At 45.1% G+C, this 17438-nt stretch overlaps 1 protein-coding gene and 1 long non-coding RNA gene across 10 annotated transcripts; one reads left to right on the top strand and one right to left on the bottom strand.

The window, feature by feature from the left end:
• Positions 1-211: 211 nt before the first annotated feature.
• On the top strand, positions 212-3797 carry LOC112285909 (uncharacterized). Of its 3 annotated transcripts, none has more exons than XM_024527287.3 (7): positions 212-302; positions 828-1322; positions 1530-1757; positions 1997-2351; positions 2443-2573; positions 2852-2987; positions 3158-3797. In XM_024527287.3, exons 2-7 carry the CDS (start codon positions 979-981, stop codon positions 3395-3397), a joined length of 1434 nt encoding a protein of 477 aa, XP_024383055.1. In that variant the 5' UTR covers positions 212-302; positions 828-978; the 3' UTR covers positions 3398-3797. The 3 variants fall into 3 exon arrangements, with proteins under 3 accessions (XP_024383055.1, XP_024383056.1, XP_090108650.1); XM_024527288.3 differs by having other exon boundaries at positions 212-385; XM_090252524.1 differs by lacking the exon at positions 212-302 and adding an exon at positions 391-518.
• Positions 3798-5010: 1213 nt separating this feature from the next.
• Positions 5011-11772, bottom strand: LOC149988467 (uncharacterized). Of its 7 annotated transcripts, none has more exons than XR_016504483.1 (6): positions 9285-11757; positions 9040-9113; positions 8416-8500; positions 7848-8088; positions 5318-6306; positions 5011-5232 (listed from the first exon to the last, which is right to left on the bottom strand). It is a non-coding gene; the product is annotated as an uncharacterized LOC149988467 (long non-coding RNA). The 7 variants fall into 7 exon arrangements; XR_016504484.1 differs by having other exon boundaries at positions 7971-8088; XR_016504488.1 differs by having other exon boundaries at positions 5318-8088; positions 8416-9113; positions 9285-9614; positions 11442-11772.
• Positions 11773-17438: the final 5666 nt, after the last annotated feature.

Genomic DNA, 17438 nt, shown 5'->3' with positions numbered 1-17438 from the left:
CACCCCCACGAACTACAGTCACTACCCGTTCTTCGGTCTGCCCACATCTTTCATCGTGGATGAGTCCACTCAGCAGATCTAGGTATTTTCTGGATTATTTGTTTACGTAGATTCCACAAGTTCCGCTACTTCGGAGATCTTCATGGACCCCCTCCTCGTGTGTGCCCGCCTCTTCAACCTCTGTGCCGAGGACTGGAGTGAGTTCCAGCCACAGCCGAAATAGGCCCCGCATTTGTTGTTCTTCGAGGTCGACGCAGGGCAGCTGTTGTTCGACACCGAGTGCTGGATCGACCCCCCTTCCGGTACAGTAGTCCTCGTTGTTATCGTTTTTTGGACATCGCGGGTTTTGACTGTGTGTTGGAAGTGTATTGAGTTTGGACCACAGGTGGGTTTTCAGATCTGTTGTGTGGCGGGTGGAGAAGAGTTTTGCGGAGGAGATGATGAGGAAGGAGTAGTTCATGTCTGTCGTAGAGATGCTTGCGGTTGCTCTTTCGTTACAACTCTATGTTGCTTTGGAGGTTCGGACTTTGGGTTGCCACGTAGTCAATGGAAGGGGGAGGGGATTGGAGTTTGGGGTTTAATGGGCTGTGTCGATGAATGGACTTGGGGTTTGAAGGTTGTGGATCATGTTTAACGGAATGTGTCCGAGGGAGAGAGATTTCGTTTTGTTTTCCCCTTTTTAAAGTTGGAGATGCGATTGAAGTTAGAGCTGGACAGGCTGTTCGGTTTTGATGATGTGTTCAAAGCGTTTTGTTTTATCAAGATCCACGGGCAATGGATAGATCTTTGTGAGCTCATTGTTTGTTTTGTTTGTTCTGTTCTCTCAGGTGTTTGAGCCCCAGTGGTTTTAACCATTATCTTGGTGTTCGGTGTGCTTAAACTCTCTGCTGTCGACACGGAGTTTTGTGGTTTTACTTCTCGGAGTGTTAAGCGCTCACGAAACCGGAAGGGGTCTGTCTTGAGTAAAGTCGGTTAAAGATGGGGGGAGGTTTCCGTGTCCTGCACTTGGTTCGACCATTTCTGTCAGTTTTGCCTGAGGTTCAGACTGCAGAGCGGAGGGTTCCTTTTAGGGAGAAGGTTATGTACACGGTAGTATCCCTTTTTATCTTTCTTGTTTGCAGTCAGCTGCCTTTGTATGGTATCCATTCAGCCACTGGATCAGATCCATTCTACTGGATGAGAGTTATCCTTGCTTCCAACCGAGGAACCGTGATGGAGCTGGGTATCACACCCATTGTTACGTCAGGGCTCGTTATGCAACTTTTGGCTGGATCGAAGCTCATTGAGGTTGACAACAGTGTTAGGGAGGACAGAGCCCTCTTGTAAGTGATTATGTCTTCCATTTGAACTCTTTGAAATACTTCTTGCTATTTGTACATCCCTGTTGGTGTTCCCATTGAGCTTATTTTGAGACCACACCAGAACGTTTAGTTGCCTTATGCTTTTAGAACTATTTATATTACATTACTTATTTGTGTCGCGATGATAAACCTTTAAACTCATATTTGTAAATTTCGAATGTCGTGAAGGAATGGTGCTCAGAAGCTCCTTGGTGTTTTGATCACTATTGGAGAGGCAGTCGCGTACGTTCTGTCCGGCATGTATGGCGATGTTCGTGATCTCGGTGCTGGAAACGCAATTCTGATTATCATCCAGCTGTTCTTCGCCGGAATTATTGTTATCTGTCTGGATGAGTTGTTACAGAAGGGTTATGGGCTTGGGTCAGGAATTTCTCTGTTCATCGCCACGAATATCTGGTAAGCTATTTTTATATATTCGAAAAAGGTTCACGTACAAATAGGATAACAAACTCTGCTAGGTTGTGGATTTAATGTACAAAGATGAATGCTACGTACTTTTTTAATCTTCACATTTAGATCAAGTCAATATTGTAGTCAGCGCAGCAATTACATTTTATTTAGGTACACGTAGTCCTGGTCCTCTGATTTACTTAGTGAACTGATCAAGGGAATCTGCTAATGTTGATTTCTCGCAGTGAAAACATCATCTGGAAGGCATTTAGCCCAACTACTATCAACAGTGGTCGTGGAGCTGAGTTCGAGGGCGCTGTTATTGCTCTCTTCCACCTTCTTTTCACAAGGGCAGACAAGACAAGAGCTCTTAAGGAGGCATTCTACCGACAGAATCTTCCCAATGTGACCAATTTGTTGGCAACTGTCGTTGTTTTCCTCATTGTCATCTACTTCCAAGGATTCAGGGTGGTTCTTCCAGTACGCTCCAAGAGTGCCCGCGGTCAACAAGGATCTTACCCTATTAAGTTGTTCTACACCTCCAACATGCCCATCATTCTCCAGAGCGCCCTTGTCTCCAACTTGTACTTCATTTCACAGGTTCGCCTCTCTGTTCTTGTTGACTGTCGCATTCGTGTCAAGTAATTCTGAAAGACGTGTCTACTCACTTGCTTTTGTTTGTGTGTTCCAGCTATTGTTCAAGAGATACAGCAACAATTTCGTTGTGAATCTTCTTGGAAAGTGGAAGGAGTCTGAGTACTCGTCGAGTGGTCAGCTCATCCCAGTTGGAGGACTTGTCTACTACATCAGTCCCCCAACAAGGTATTGCCTATTACCTGAGTACCCGTCACAGTACAGACTAGTGGATTGTGTGTAGTTTCTGCACTTCATCACTGTGACAACTCCCACTGATTCAGATAACTTTAGATTTAGTTTTGGTTAGTTCTGATTTGGGACTGCCTGCCTCCCGTCCATTTCGGTTGCGAGCGAGCATGTCACGCCTAAACAGTTTGTTGTTCCACTGTCTGAAGTTCGGATATGCGGGTCGTGATGTTGTTGTGATCAGTAAACCTCATATGTGCTTTGTTTATTCTTGCCAGCCTTGGAGATATCGTTGCCAACCCTTTCCACGCCATTTTCTACTTGACTTTCATGCTCACTGCTTGTGCTCTCTTCTCCAAGACCTGGATCGAAGTGTCAGGATCGTCTGCACGAGACGTTGCCAAGCAGCTCAAGGTATGTGACTCAAGGTTTCCCATCGCTTCACGGTACTACCCAGATAGGACACTGAAGGGATAAAAAACTTATGTTCAACTCAGCCACAGCCAATTTGAGTTGCTAATAAATGATAGATTGTTCCTTAGTCTCATGCTTCATTAACATTAAATGACATTGGTCTTCCACAGGAGCAACAAATGTTCATGCCAGGGCACCGTGAATCTAACCTCCAGAGGGAGTTGAATCGGTACATTCCCACTGCAGCTGCCTTTGGAGGTATCTGTATTGGAGCTTTGACCGTTGTCGCGGACTTCATGGGCGCAATTGGATCGGGAACCGGAATCCTTCTTGCCGTCACGATTATTTACCAATACTTCGAAACTTTTGACAAGGAGCGTGCCAGTGAACTTGGATTCTTCGGCTTTTAAATTCTCACACTCGTCAAAGAGATATTTATCATAGTGGTCCTAGGTTACCGAGTAGCTTGCTTTATTGGTTTCTCCTCTCCCATTAGGAGAACCTGAGAGGGTCATGTATTGAGTTACAGTTGTGTCCAAAGAGGGAAAGCTCGAGGGCTGTGGAAAAGCATACAGTACGAGAGTGGTACACTTCTGCTAGCCGTTCTGCCAAATTTTGCAGTTGGTTTACGCATAGTGATCATACCTGATCCTATCTTTTGCCCCTACGATTTGGTAGCCAAACCTTCATCAGTTGCATTTGCCAACTCTTCTGTGAGTTTAGGGCAATTTTGTAAATCAAAGCTGGCCTCACATAGTGTGAAACATTGTTTTTTTAAGCAGGAATTCCACTCGTTGTCATCACATCAAATTCATCCTCGCACTGAGACTGATAATTTAACAGATCACCCGAATTGGATAAAACTGGTCATTATGCACACGTTTTCCGTTCATTTACAAGTAATTATTATGATGAGCATTACCTAGGCGGCATACTGATCTGAAAATACGGTATATATATCATCGCGTGGAGTACACATTCCGTCCAGGGATGTAGCCCAGATGGTAGAGCGGGGGGTGTAGCTCAAATGGAAGAGCAGAGCGGATAGTGCAATGTAGAGCGCCGGTCTGTGAAATGCGGAGACGCACCATAGGGATTTGAAATTCCCGGAATGGGTGATTTTTGACGTTTTTGAGTGAGCATTAGATTTCTACAATTAGGGAAGCATTGCAACACTCAAGGAGATTGCTAAGCAACCACTTGCCATCATATTCGGAACTATAAACACAGATCCGATTTTCACGATGCAATCCAAACATTGAGCGAGTATGTATCTGACCGGGTTAGAGCGGTTTAGGAATTTCTGGTTCCAAAACCAGCAGAATCCAACGTAGTTACCTAGTTCGCATCAGTAGAAAATCAGCCAGCGAACGACACAAGACCAAACACAGCGCCACGGCAAGAGAGCCAGCGTACGCTTCACGCAGCAGGACACCAATGCAGGCGTCGACAGGACGCGGGAGCCGAGCGGAGCCAACGAAAGATCTACACAGGTAAGCCCCCCATCTCTCGACTCCATTACAGAAACCCAAATGAGTGAGGACAGCTTTGTGAGCCTCAATTCCGAGGAAAGACATTCCAAGGGAGACTTTGAGATTCGGCCCCTACACTTCCCGACGGAGGGAGAATACCGTCCAACGCCACTTCAGTACGAAGACGAAGTCTTATTCAAGGGCATTAAGGACACAAAACCAACAGGGTCAGATGAGAGCTTTAACCTCGGGGACAACAGAACAGCACCACCTACTCTCCTCGAGCAACAGACCCTCAATTCCCCCCCCGAACGTGATATCACGTCAGACATCACCCATGGATAACAAAGGCACACCGAGGACAGGAACAATAAGGCACACTAACTACTGGGACTTCGGGACCTCAGCCACCATGTCCAGCAATGGTCAGCAGATACAAGCAGTAAACAGTCCAACTCCCCACATCACAGACAACCCTAACAGCCACATGGATACACTGATCATTCAGAAGGCATTAGACCTAGCGCACCACACGATGGAGAACCTTAGAGTTTTCATACAAGCAAAATGGGACACAGCCGAAGCTTTTATTAAACAAAATCCACAACTTGGATTACTACACCAATACACTGTGGAGGAAGAGCTCCAACGCCTCTCGGAACAACTGAAGCCGGATGCCGAGAACCTACTACAAGCTTATGGCATAGACACTGGTACCATAGGCAATACAATTACATCCCCGCCGAAGGACGCAACGTTCTCGCAACCCCAACCTGCACACAACACAATCAAAGCCACCCTCAGCATGAACACACTACAGCAGCTACAGGAGCAAATCACACATGAAGAGAAACATACCCTCATTGGATACTTGAAGAAGAACCCCGGCCCGAGGATACTTCATGAATGGGCCACTCAGCTACTCCATAATTCATACTCCTCGATAACGATGCTAGGAGGAGGATACTTCGAGGTACACTTCACACGTGACCAAGGCAAAACGCACACGCTAACTAAACAGTAAAAATTCAACAACCAAGACATTCTCTTCTCTACGTGGAAAGCGGATTTCGACCCTGAAGCCGCATCAGCTTCCCAACAAGTCACTTACCCAATATGGGCCCAACTGCGAGGACTACAACGCTTACTACGCACACCACAACTTCTCAAGGAGGCATTTAGTAGCATCGGCGAGGTGATCGCAATCGACCCCTCTGAAACTTACGGAAGTAAAGTTTCAGGTCCTCGTGTACGGATACTGGTGGACGACATCTCAAAAACTTCCACAATCAATGATCCTACCCAACTTCTTAGGTGGCGAGAAAGAATACATCATCGAATACAGTGGTCTGCCAAACCAATGTAACAGATGTCGCAGCACCTCACATCATGCCAAGAACTGTCCACTAAGCAGAAGCAAAGAAGGGAAGAGACCACGAAGCAAACCTACACACTCAGAAAGCTCCAACGAGATCAACCCAACACCCGATCGGGAAACTTCAAAGACCAGCGGGTCAGACCCCAGTAAGAGACCCAACCCCCGACCCAGAGACAGCAATTCGTCTGGGTAGAAAAGAAATAACCGGAACGCACCCATGAGTCGGTACAACCTGTAACACTCAAAGGACCAATCTCATACGACTCTCCACTAATACACCCCAAGTTTTGGCAAGCATTGAAGCTTCAACAACCACACGGCAGTATCTCGCAAGGACACATCACCCCGGTGCTGGTACGAATCGCTCCAGATCTCTCTATGGAAACACTGGTGCACAAGCATAATGACTCTCCCCTTTGCAAACTACAACTGCATCAAGTGCTCAACGAAACCACCTGGTCCAAAACCTCTGCACGAACACATATGGTTAATACCACAATGCAAGGACTCCGAACGGTGATTACCAATATGAACAACGGACCAAACCTATCGAGACAATGGACAGACGTAATCTGGTTATCGGACTGGAAAACAACAGAAACTCTTCCTGTATGCGACTGGATAGTTATCATTCCCTTTGATGACCAACGCACCCAGATCAAACCGACCAATAGTGTCTACTGGAAAACACATTTCCCCTCCGAAAACCCCCAGGCCCCCATACTAGAGCGGTTACAAGCATCAACTCATTCAGACTGGTCCTCAGTATTCGGCACCCAACAGGTGGAACCCACCAAGACAACATTCCTGGCCCCCCTAGCCCACTTTGAGCAACGACTGGGGTCGGACAACCCTCCATCAACCCATGAATGACGGCATAACGGTGGCCTCATTCAACGTCCAGTGCTTGGGAAAAGGACTGGCAGGCGTTAGAAAACGTCGCGAACTACGGGACCTTATGCAAAACATACACCCCAGACCGGATGTTCTACTACTACAAGAACACAGATTTACACACAACGACTGCTTAGAAAGATCATCACAACTAGAATTTATGAAAGACCCACTACTTTGGAACGCTGCGGTCTACTCCGCAACGAACGACAGCCTTGCAGGAGGGACGGCGATCTTAACCTCTTCCAAACTTGCACCTTTGATACAAGAACACGGTGTAATTGTCCGAGGCCAAGCCCAATACGCAGTCTTTGAATTCACCCCCACAATGCGAATTGGAATCATCAATGTCTATGGATATAACCATACTGGACCAAGAGCTCGATTGTGGCAAAAAATCACAGATTACCCCCTCCCACCGGCTCTATGGATCATGGGAGGCGACTTGAATTTTATCGAATCCCTCGAAGACAAACAGGGAGGTAACAACAACCTTGGACGAGGGCGCAGAGAGGTTGAATCCTGGAACAACCTCCTCATCCGATTACAACTCCAGTACTCATTCCATATGGACGAATTCCACAAAATAAACGCCAAATCCTTCACTTGGGATAATAGAGGACTAGCACCCAAAACGGTGCTCATTCGACTAGATCGGTTCTACATTTGCGACAAGTTACAGGACCGGGGGGGCATGATTGGGATCTAGCCTACACAACCCATCATCTCAGACCACGCCCCGGTATTCATTAAACTGAAACCTCCTCACCACCCCCTTCCCCGAACCCAATTCTTTGACAAACGCCAACTAGACTCCCCAACCAATAGAAAACTCCTCATCGAAGCGTGGCAACAAGCAATAGCGCAATCCGCATCGCAATCATGGTGTGATCGCATACAGATTGCCCTAACAGCAGTCCGAACCAAAAACACTGAAATCGCCAAGAAAGGACGGGACACATGGAAACAGCAATACCAAACTCAACTATCACAAATTCTTGAAGCCGAAATACTCCTACAAAAGAACTGGAACGATCCAAACGCTCGGGAGAAACTCAATTCAGCCCAAACTCACGATCAACAGATAAGAAACAAGAGGCTTGAAAAACAGTTCACCTCCGTATCCGCCAGGTGGACCCGAGTAGGTGACCGATGCAATGCTGATTTCTTCCACCATTATGGCGCGAAACATAAATAGACCCGAATCAGGGAATTCAATGCAGGCGGGAGAATACTTACAAAGCAACGAGACATGGCCTCATATGCTCAGGAGTACTATCAAAAACTTTTCACCCGAGATAGAGAGATAGAAATGAACTCCGCCGCCAGGCTGCTATGCCTCTCCAGTATGCCCAAACTGGTCACCCACACCCGAAACATGGACTTAGATAAAGAGATCACAGCAGAGGGGGTTAAAACAGCGGTGAAAGATCTACCAAAGGGAAAGGCACCTGGGATCGATATAATCCCCGCCGAGTTCTTTCAGACATGCTGGGAAGACATAGGACCAGACCTGGTAGAATTTATCAAAGAGGTCCTTTCACAGGGCCGCCTGCCGAGAAAATTGAATACAAGCAATATTGTCCTCCTCCCAAAAACAGGAACTATAGACCTATTTCTCTCCTCAACACAATATACAAGATAATAGCAAAAGTCCTAGCTAATAGACTGGCCCCAAACCTACCTAGATGGATTCAAAAACTCCCAAACAGGGTTTGTAAAGGGCAGAGGCATATATGACAATTCTTCCTTGCCAATGAAGCAATGACCTGGGCAGAAGATAGCAACCAAGATCTAGCGTTAATATTATTGGACTTCGAGAAGGCCTATGATCGAATTAGCTGGACTTTCCTTCAAGCAGCACTGAAAGAAGTCGGTTTCTCAGATAATTGGATCAAATGGATCATGGCACTGCACACGGAAGCTGAAGCACTAATCACTATCAATGGGGAACAAGGCACACCATTCAGGTTAGAAAGATCTGGATGCCAAGGTTGCCCCCTAGCACCATACCTATTCCTCTTCGCAGCTGATGCTTTAGGCTACATGCTTGACGATTACAAACACAAGGTAGAAGGACTTATTTCACCAGACACATCACGCCATACTACCTCAATGTTTGCGGACGATACCTCACTATTCCTAAAAGGTGACTGTGAAAACTTGAACAACACAATGAAGGTACTGGATATAAACTGCAAGGCATCAGGGGCAAAAATCAACTGGAATAAAACCTCAGTAATATAGGCCTCCACAAGACCACGCAACACTGAATAGAGACTCTAGTACAAAATCAACTGGGTAACACCTGGCTCCTCGGTCCGTTATCTCAATTTCCCAATCAGCTTCGGCACACCCCCAACAGAGAATGGAGCAAAAGCACTACGCCAAATCACAACACAACTAATCAAATGGAGCCCAAAGCAACAATCGCTAGCCGGAAGGGCTATGATCATCAATCAAGTAATTCTTGCATCAGTCTCGTACATAGCATCTTGCGCCAATATAGAAACCAAAATCTTCAACTAAATCAGAGCACTAGTGAGAAACTACCTTTGGCCAGGAATAATTGTAGGCACCATGCGCGCCAAGGTCCAGTGGAACACCACTATTCAACCCATTACACATAGGAGGCTCAAAGTTTTTGATCCCGAGCTCCAAGCACGAGCGATACTAGGTAAACTAATTGCACGAGGTATAGCACCAGGAGCAGAGCCTTGGAAGGTGCTACTGCGACACAGAGCCTCAGAAATACAATACCGCCGAGGAAGACTCTAGTACACCAGCCCTCATTGGATTGTGGGGACTAAACTCCCGATCCAGAAGCAAGGCTCTCCACTCTGGATCACAGCGAGACACGCATGGCAAGAACTCCAAACCAGCCTAGAACAATGCCCACCACGTCATAGAGATGAAATATTGCGACAACCCTGATTCAACAAGCTCCTCATCAAAGCACCAAATGATAAAATGTGGGGTCATAACATGACCGACCAATACATACTTTGGGCCAGACGTGGAATCCGCACTTGTGGCGACCTTTGGAACACAAACAAACAAGACTGACTCAACACCATAGCTCTCTCACATATCATAGGCAGAAGGCGAGTGAACATCCAATGCTCACAAATCCTAGCCAGCATTCTTTGGCACCCCGGCAAGGCACAAAACTATACAGCCACCGAATGGTGGACACCTAACATCGACGGATCCATTATGGAAATATTCCACATCTTAACATAACAAATGGGGTATTGCAGGGAGACAAGTATATTGTCACAAAATCCGAAGAACTACAACTAGTGGATACCGGACCAATTCACTTAGGCGACAGGGAGGTCAAACGAGTTAGGGTGATATCATGAAGGGGCTCAACATGAACATTTGGCGCCTTCAACCCTCTGATCCGTCCCACCGGAGACACCACAATATGGCTCGCTGGCACCACACCAATCCAACAGCTTCCCCTTGATCCAGCCGATTGGCAATGGAAACGCCAGGGAGCGTTATCACAGACCAGCTTACTCAATTTTACCACGAAACGGAGTTATAGAGAACAAAGTCAATCCAAAGCCGTTCCCCCAAAAGGCGAAGCTATTTTCAAAGCACACAACTTTGGAACCCAAGCCAAAACATAGTTTTATGCCACCCTCTGGCATCCATGGATCCCCAAAAAAGTATCAGCTATGAGATGGTTAGTACTTGCAAGAGGTATTCAGTAGGAGCGTGGAGACAAGTAATGCAGAAGGACGGCCAATGCTCCCTTTGCAACAACGACACCATAGAAACAATACTCCATACCTTCTGGGAGTGTCCACACATCACCACAGCATGGCAAAGATACAATGCGCTCCGACAGACCACACATCTCTCGTAACTCAAAAGTTGGAGCGACGTCCTCTATGGCCCATTCAACCCTGCTCTTCACCCAATGACGAGCCTCACAACCTCAGTTAAGGTCTCCTCAGACACTCCATGGCTCATACTGACATTCTAAATATTGTGGTACATTTGGGTCAGCAAATGCGCGTTTGATAGAGATCGCGCACTCTATCACATAGGGCTCGTATTATGTAAAGCTTGGACGATGACAATCCATATAGGAATGAAAGCATGGAGGAATATACACCGACACAATTGCACCCCCGAAACCCAGACAATAAAGATAAAAATATTTACACAACTTTGGATCGTGAGCAACATATTCTCATCAAGGACCACCAATGACCTCACCCGGCACCTTGTTCCACCTCCAGCCCTGCTTCCTAAAGATCTTGTGAGACACCCTCATGTATCAATAACTCGACGGCCAACTCCAACCACCCCAGATCATCAATCCTCATCTTCTTCTGACAATACCTTCAAAACAACTGCAATTCTACGAACTTCAACCCACACAGCAACGCCCACCAATGAGGAGCTAAACCTCGAGATCCAGCAGCTGTTTGAAGAAATTGAACAGGAAGGGCGCAATCAAAACGGTCAACAGATCAACTCACACTCCCATCCACCTGAGGCCACCCTCTCCCTAGGACAGCAACTCATATACTATGCTCGACATCACCAAACAGCGACAGCACCAGATCTGCAACTCTCCATTTACGCGACCATGGCGTACACCGACATAACGGACGAAGACCTGTTTTGCTTAATCGATAGCGGTTATGGCAATAGGCAAGGCTGGAAGAAGAGGTTAGAACTTCCAGATACCCATAGCACAGATACACGCCAGAACGGACCACAATCCGATGAAGACATTACATATTAAGCAAGCTAACAACAGCGCAGTAACCAAACTCTCCTTCGTAGACACAGGTCCTCGAAAGGAAAACGGACTACACAAAGGGCACCAGCCGTTTGATCTGCGCCTTTGTGCGTTATTTTAACCTTAGTATTTCAACCTCGGAGGAAAATTCTGCTCGGATGGTAGAGCGCTAAATTTGCAGCGGGAGGTGCGGGGATCGACACCCCGCATCTCCACACGTGGTCTTTTCTATCGACTTGATTTGTTTTGATTTGGTGTTGTGACAAGATTGTATTGCTTGAAGCCCTCGCGCTTCAATTTTGATTTTGAGATGATCTGTCAATTGAATTGGAAACATGAGAGAAATCATGAGTAAATTAGATTCATATGTCACATAAATTTCAATGAGATGATCCACTTTTCGAGGTTTGTAAAATTTCTTGTACACTTCTCAACGGACAACTGGATATGCTACAAATGAGAGTAACAGGAACATTGTATTACAAAATTTATTTTTCTACTACAGAAATGTTGACTGTGGGCGAAATTGTGATTCAAAATTGTGATTCAAAATTGTGATGCAAAATTGATACAAGCCAGTACATTCCATTGTGTACAGCAAATCGGGCTCGCCTTTATAGCTCAGTGGTAGAGGCAGATGGTTAGAGAGCCCTTAGAGAGGAAGCAGAGTGGCGGCTCCGTGAAAACCGGAGCCGCAGAGTGGCGCAAATCCGCTTTTTCAGGACCATCATTCCTCTTACGATTTGAGCATTAGTGTAGCCTTGTAGCAGTCCGATTAGTTCTTAAATTCCCGAGGGGAACTGAATGCATCATCTAGATCTGAATTGCGAGTGTAATGAATTTTTCATTTTTTGGAATGGTTGTAACTAGATCTCAGAGGATATCAGACAAGACTAGAGCGTCTTTAGAGACTAACAATTGTTTGCCTTTAATTTCAGCAGAGACCACCGTAGTAAGGTTCAACACAATCAGGATTAGTGAGAGAGTAGAGTCACAAAACCATAGAACGGCACTACCTAGTACATCAGTAAACCACAAAATAGACAATGAGCAGATTCAAGAGCAAAACAATTAAGCACGAGCAACAGCAAGAGAGGTGCTAGGGGAGGTGGACACCATAAAGCGAAATGGAGGTGACCAAACACAACATGAAGATACAAACTGCTAGGTAAGTTCACCTCAACTCCTCGTGGAATGCAACAATAGCGAGGAGAGCTTCAGCAGTCTGGAAACATCAGCCAAAGTTTCAATGGGCAATTTTCAACTACAAATGCTGTACTTCTCGGACTCCAAGAACTCTGATGATACCGTCACACAACGACTCAAATTGTTCCATAAAGATTTAACAAGACCACATATCATTGAGCGAGGAATTCACAACCAGCGCAAATTACAGCTTAAGGTAGTACACATACAGCAAGGAACCTAGAGGACAGTCCCCGATACACCATAGACGACAATCTGATAGTGGACCAGCTCTAGTCTCCCACCCACTAGCCTGAGGGAACGAAATCATAGATGAAAGACCGAGAACAACAGAGTCTCACCACACCAACCCTAAACCACAATCCATCCCTCACTCCTATTACTGAGGCCCTAGAAGACCTTGATCTCAACCGAGAGAAGACGGCACAACTATTTACAACACAACTACTACAAAACATCAAACAGCTACTACAAAAGCGCTTGACAGAAACCGATGACTACATTAAACAAAACCTGCACTTGGACTTAACACACAAGGCTACGGTAGATGAGGAACTGAGAGCTACAGTCAATAAGCTGAAACCCAATGCAAAAACCCTAATAGAGGCATGTGGAATCACCCCCAATACACTAGGAGGCACCCTAACAGCTTCTCAAGGTGTAAAGACAATCAAGCTCTCGAACTCCACATTAGAAGCCCTCTAGGAAGAAGTCACGAAGATGCAAACTTGCACCATAATCGGTCATGTTCGACGTAACCCACGACCAAGAGTGCTTCAAGAATAGGCACATCATGCTCTCCACAAATCCTTCCATTCCCTCACTATGCTGGGCAGAGACTTCTTCGAAATAATTTTTGAGGAAGAAGAGGGCAGAAATAACGTCCTAGCCAGAACACACCGGATGCACCAATCGGAAATCTTCCTTGCTCCATGGAGACCAGACTTCAATTACTGGGACAAAGTAGCCGGACCAAAAGTGAGTATCCTGGTCCACAATATCAACATTTTACCATCTAAGTTCAATATCTTGACAAGCCTCACAACAAACCTCTGACACAGGCAAATCCCACCAAGGACAGTGAATTCGACAATGTAAACAACAGATAATCAATACCAGAATGGTGTGGCAAGAAAAAAAAAGGAACAGTCGGGCCTGGCCGATCAGAGGCACTATAGGGGACAATAAGCTATAACACCTTGGAATTACAAAAAACGTTTGGACAACACTAGGCGCCCCAGAAGAAGACCCAACACCAACATCAGGGCAAATCACTCCAGTTTTCATAAGGAAAACACAAGATCAACATATAGAGATCCTCATGGAATTAAACTATGGACTTGAAATTCATCTCTGTAACATTGGCATCCATCAAATCGTAGGGGAAACTACTTGGACCACAGCAGGAGCCCGATTCCACATGACCAACTTAGCCATGCATCCCTTCGTAGAAAAATCATAAACAAGAACAGTGGCCATAATCTCCTTAGACAATGGATAGATGCCATATGGATATCAAATCCAAAAGGAAATGAAATAGGAAAGCACATGAACTAGTATACACTCATTCCACTTGGTGAAGCTACCACAAAGATAAAGAGACCCCAACATACATACTGAAAAACAACCCCAGTGAAGAGCGTGGGAGATCCAACGAATCCACTCCTTCATAGACTAGACACTACCTTATTGGACAATTAGAGAGCTCACCTCGATCAACTCCAACCTCCACCTGTAGTACCAACCAAGGAGCCACCCAGCCTTGGCCCTACAACACTCTTCGAGTCGTTATTGGGAGCCTGGCAAGCACCCCAGACATCCACAGATGTATGACCCATTAACAATCGCAACATATAATATCTAGTGCCTCGGCAGAGGACTAGACGGCGTATATAAATCCCGAGAGATCAGAGATCTTCTTCTTAGTATCCAACCACAATCGGACATCATTGCATTATAAGAAAGAGGATTAATCCAAGCACAATCTTGACAGAACCAAACACTTGAACTTCTTCAAAGGTGCAATACACTGAAACGAAGGGGGACTACTCTGCACAAGAGGACAATTATGCAGGAGGTACTGCCATCATTACCTTTGGAAAAATAACAAATTTAGTATGCGAACATAGCATGATAGTGCGGGGACTTACCTAACATACTTCAACTCGGCCTTTGAGAAGATCAAAATTCTGAACATCTACGGCTACAGCTATATTGGCCCTCTAGCAAGTTTGTGGCAAAAGATTGTAGACTTTTCCCTCCTGGAGGCTAAATGGATCATACTTAGGGACTTCAATTTTATAGATCTTTTTGATAAGTTGGGAGAATATCCCACGGGGGGCAAATGAACATGAGAGAATGAAGCATGGACTTCTCTTTTGATCCAACTAGGACTTCACGACACCTACAAGATGGGCGAATTTAGACGTATGAGCCCAAAACAATACTTTTGAGCCAATAAACATCCACACCTATATATGATAACCACCCGAATTGACTGCATATATGTCACTCTAGAACTACGAGAACGGGGAGGAATGGTTGGAATATGGCTAGTCTAAACTTCCATCTATGACCACTCCTTCTCCTTCCTAAAATTCAAAAGTAAAGGACTGCTACTCCCTTGAATCCCTTGTTTTGACAGACGATAATTACACAGCGAGGACGACAGACTCCAACTCACCTGGACATGGACTAATGTAATAAACCCACATCGAGAGGACTCATAGGCAAGTAAAATCACAGCAGCGCTTAAGGCAGTCCATGAATGCAACACTCAGGAAATGACCAAAAGACGTCAAGCATGGAGAGCCACGTGCAAGCAGCAAATTGCAGAAATCTAGGTTGCGGAACTACACCTCCAACACAACTAGAACAATCAGGCAGCATGTGAAGCCCTCAGCATTGCACAAACAAAACTGCAAGGAATTTTTCAAGCCCAATTAACTAAACAATTTGATTTTGTCGTAGCCAAATAGACCCGAGTCGAGGATCAGTGCAATGCTGAATTTTTCAATCACTTCACCAAAAAACACAAGCGAGTCCAAATTCGAGAATTCAGCAACGGGAAGATTTTCACAAGACAACCGGATATGGCTGTGCTGAGCGTATTGGACTCACAGGACAACTGAATACGCTCAGCACTGCTATCAGGCTCTTTACAGCTGAGGCAATATAGTAAAAAATAACATGATCGTCCAGGCGGAATGCCTTGCAAGCGTCTTTTGAAGGGTCACACTTGGACAAAATCGAGAACTAGAAAGTCTAATAAAGGCATAGGAGCTAACAATTGCAATTAAAGGCCTCTCGACAGGAAAAGCCCCTGTCCTAGATTTAATTCCAACAGATTTTTTCGAACTTTGTTGGCCGGAAATTCAAGGGGACATGCTAGAAGTAGTAAAAGAGGTCATGGTCAACTGCATATTATTGAAGGCCCTCAACACCAGCTGCATTATATCAGTACCAAAAACTGGAGACCAAGTGCTAATCACGAATTATTGACCCATATCACTATTAAGAACAATATACAAACTCATCGCAAAAAACTCTTGCCAAGCAACTACTCCAACATCTCTCACACTGGATTTGAAAGTTACAAATTGGTTTCGTCATTGGCCAGAGTATTTTCGACAATATCTACTTCACATTCAAAGTTATGGAGTGGGTGGAGGAGAGTAACCAAGACTTGGTTCTAATGCTGTTAGATTTCAAAAAAACCTATGACTGTATAAGCTGGGGCTTCCTCGAAACCACTCTTGCCCCCATCAGTTTTTCTACCACGTGGATCAGAATGGTCATGGCTCTCAACTAAGAGACAGTAGCCACTATTACGATAAACGGACAAAACGGTCGAACCTTCAACCTTCAGCAATCGATACGCCAGAGATGCCTCCTAGCGCTGTACTTGATTTCTTTTGCCGCGGATGTATTAGGCTACATGCTTGACGACCCAAAGCACAAGATTCAGGAATTTAGGCTACTAGACTATTCCATGCTAAACCACCATATGTTTATGGATGACATCGCTACTTAGCTGGAACTCCAAAAAATTTAACAAACGCAATGCAAATACTCACCACATACTGCAAAGTATTTTGCGCAAAAGCCAACTGGTACAAAACTTGTTTAATCTGGGTCTCTCCAAACAAACAATCATGGTGTTAGAAAGAAGACTTCAACCTGATGTGAAAACCAACAAGACAATCGGCTAAATATTTAGGATTCTTACTACCAGATGAAGAGCATGGCAACAAAGTTTTGCAATAAATCACAAAACAACTAGTAAAGTGGGGGCCAAAAAAACTTTTACTAGCCGAACTACTATTAGTTATCAACCAGGTAATTTTTGAGTCAATGTGGTAACTAGTATCATGAACCAGTATCGAGGACAAAACCTTCATCCAAGTACTTGCATTTGTCCACAATTACCATTAGAAAGGCATTATAAGTGGCACAACAAGAGCTAAAGTCAAATAAAAAATAATTATCCAACCAATTGCCAAAGGAGGACTCAAGATATTCGATTCTATGACTCAAGCTAAAGCCCTCATAGCCAAGCTCATAGTACATGGATTCACCTCAAAACTAGAATCTTAGAAAATTCTAATTTGATGTTGAATGGATACAACAAGATACACTACATATGGCACATGGCACTTCAACAAACATGAATTAGTAGGGAGCAACTTATTAATAATATCTAAGGCTTGCAACTTTGGCGTAGTGTAATTGCAGCC

This window comes from Physcomitrium patens, chromosome 8 (assembly GCF_059467195.1).
Source record: "Physcomitrium patens ecotype Gransden chromosome 8, ASM5946719v1, whole genome shotgun sequence".
In the NCBI taxonomy this organism is placed as follows: domain Eukaryota; kingdom Viridiplantae; phylum Streptophyta; class Bryopsida; order Funariales; family Funariaceae; genus Physcomitrium; species Physcomitrium patens.
The sequence above is the reverse complement of the archived record's forward strand: the minus strand, read 5'-3'. Positions and strand labels throughout refer to the sequence as shown.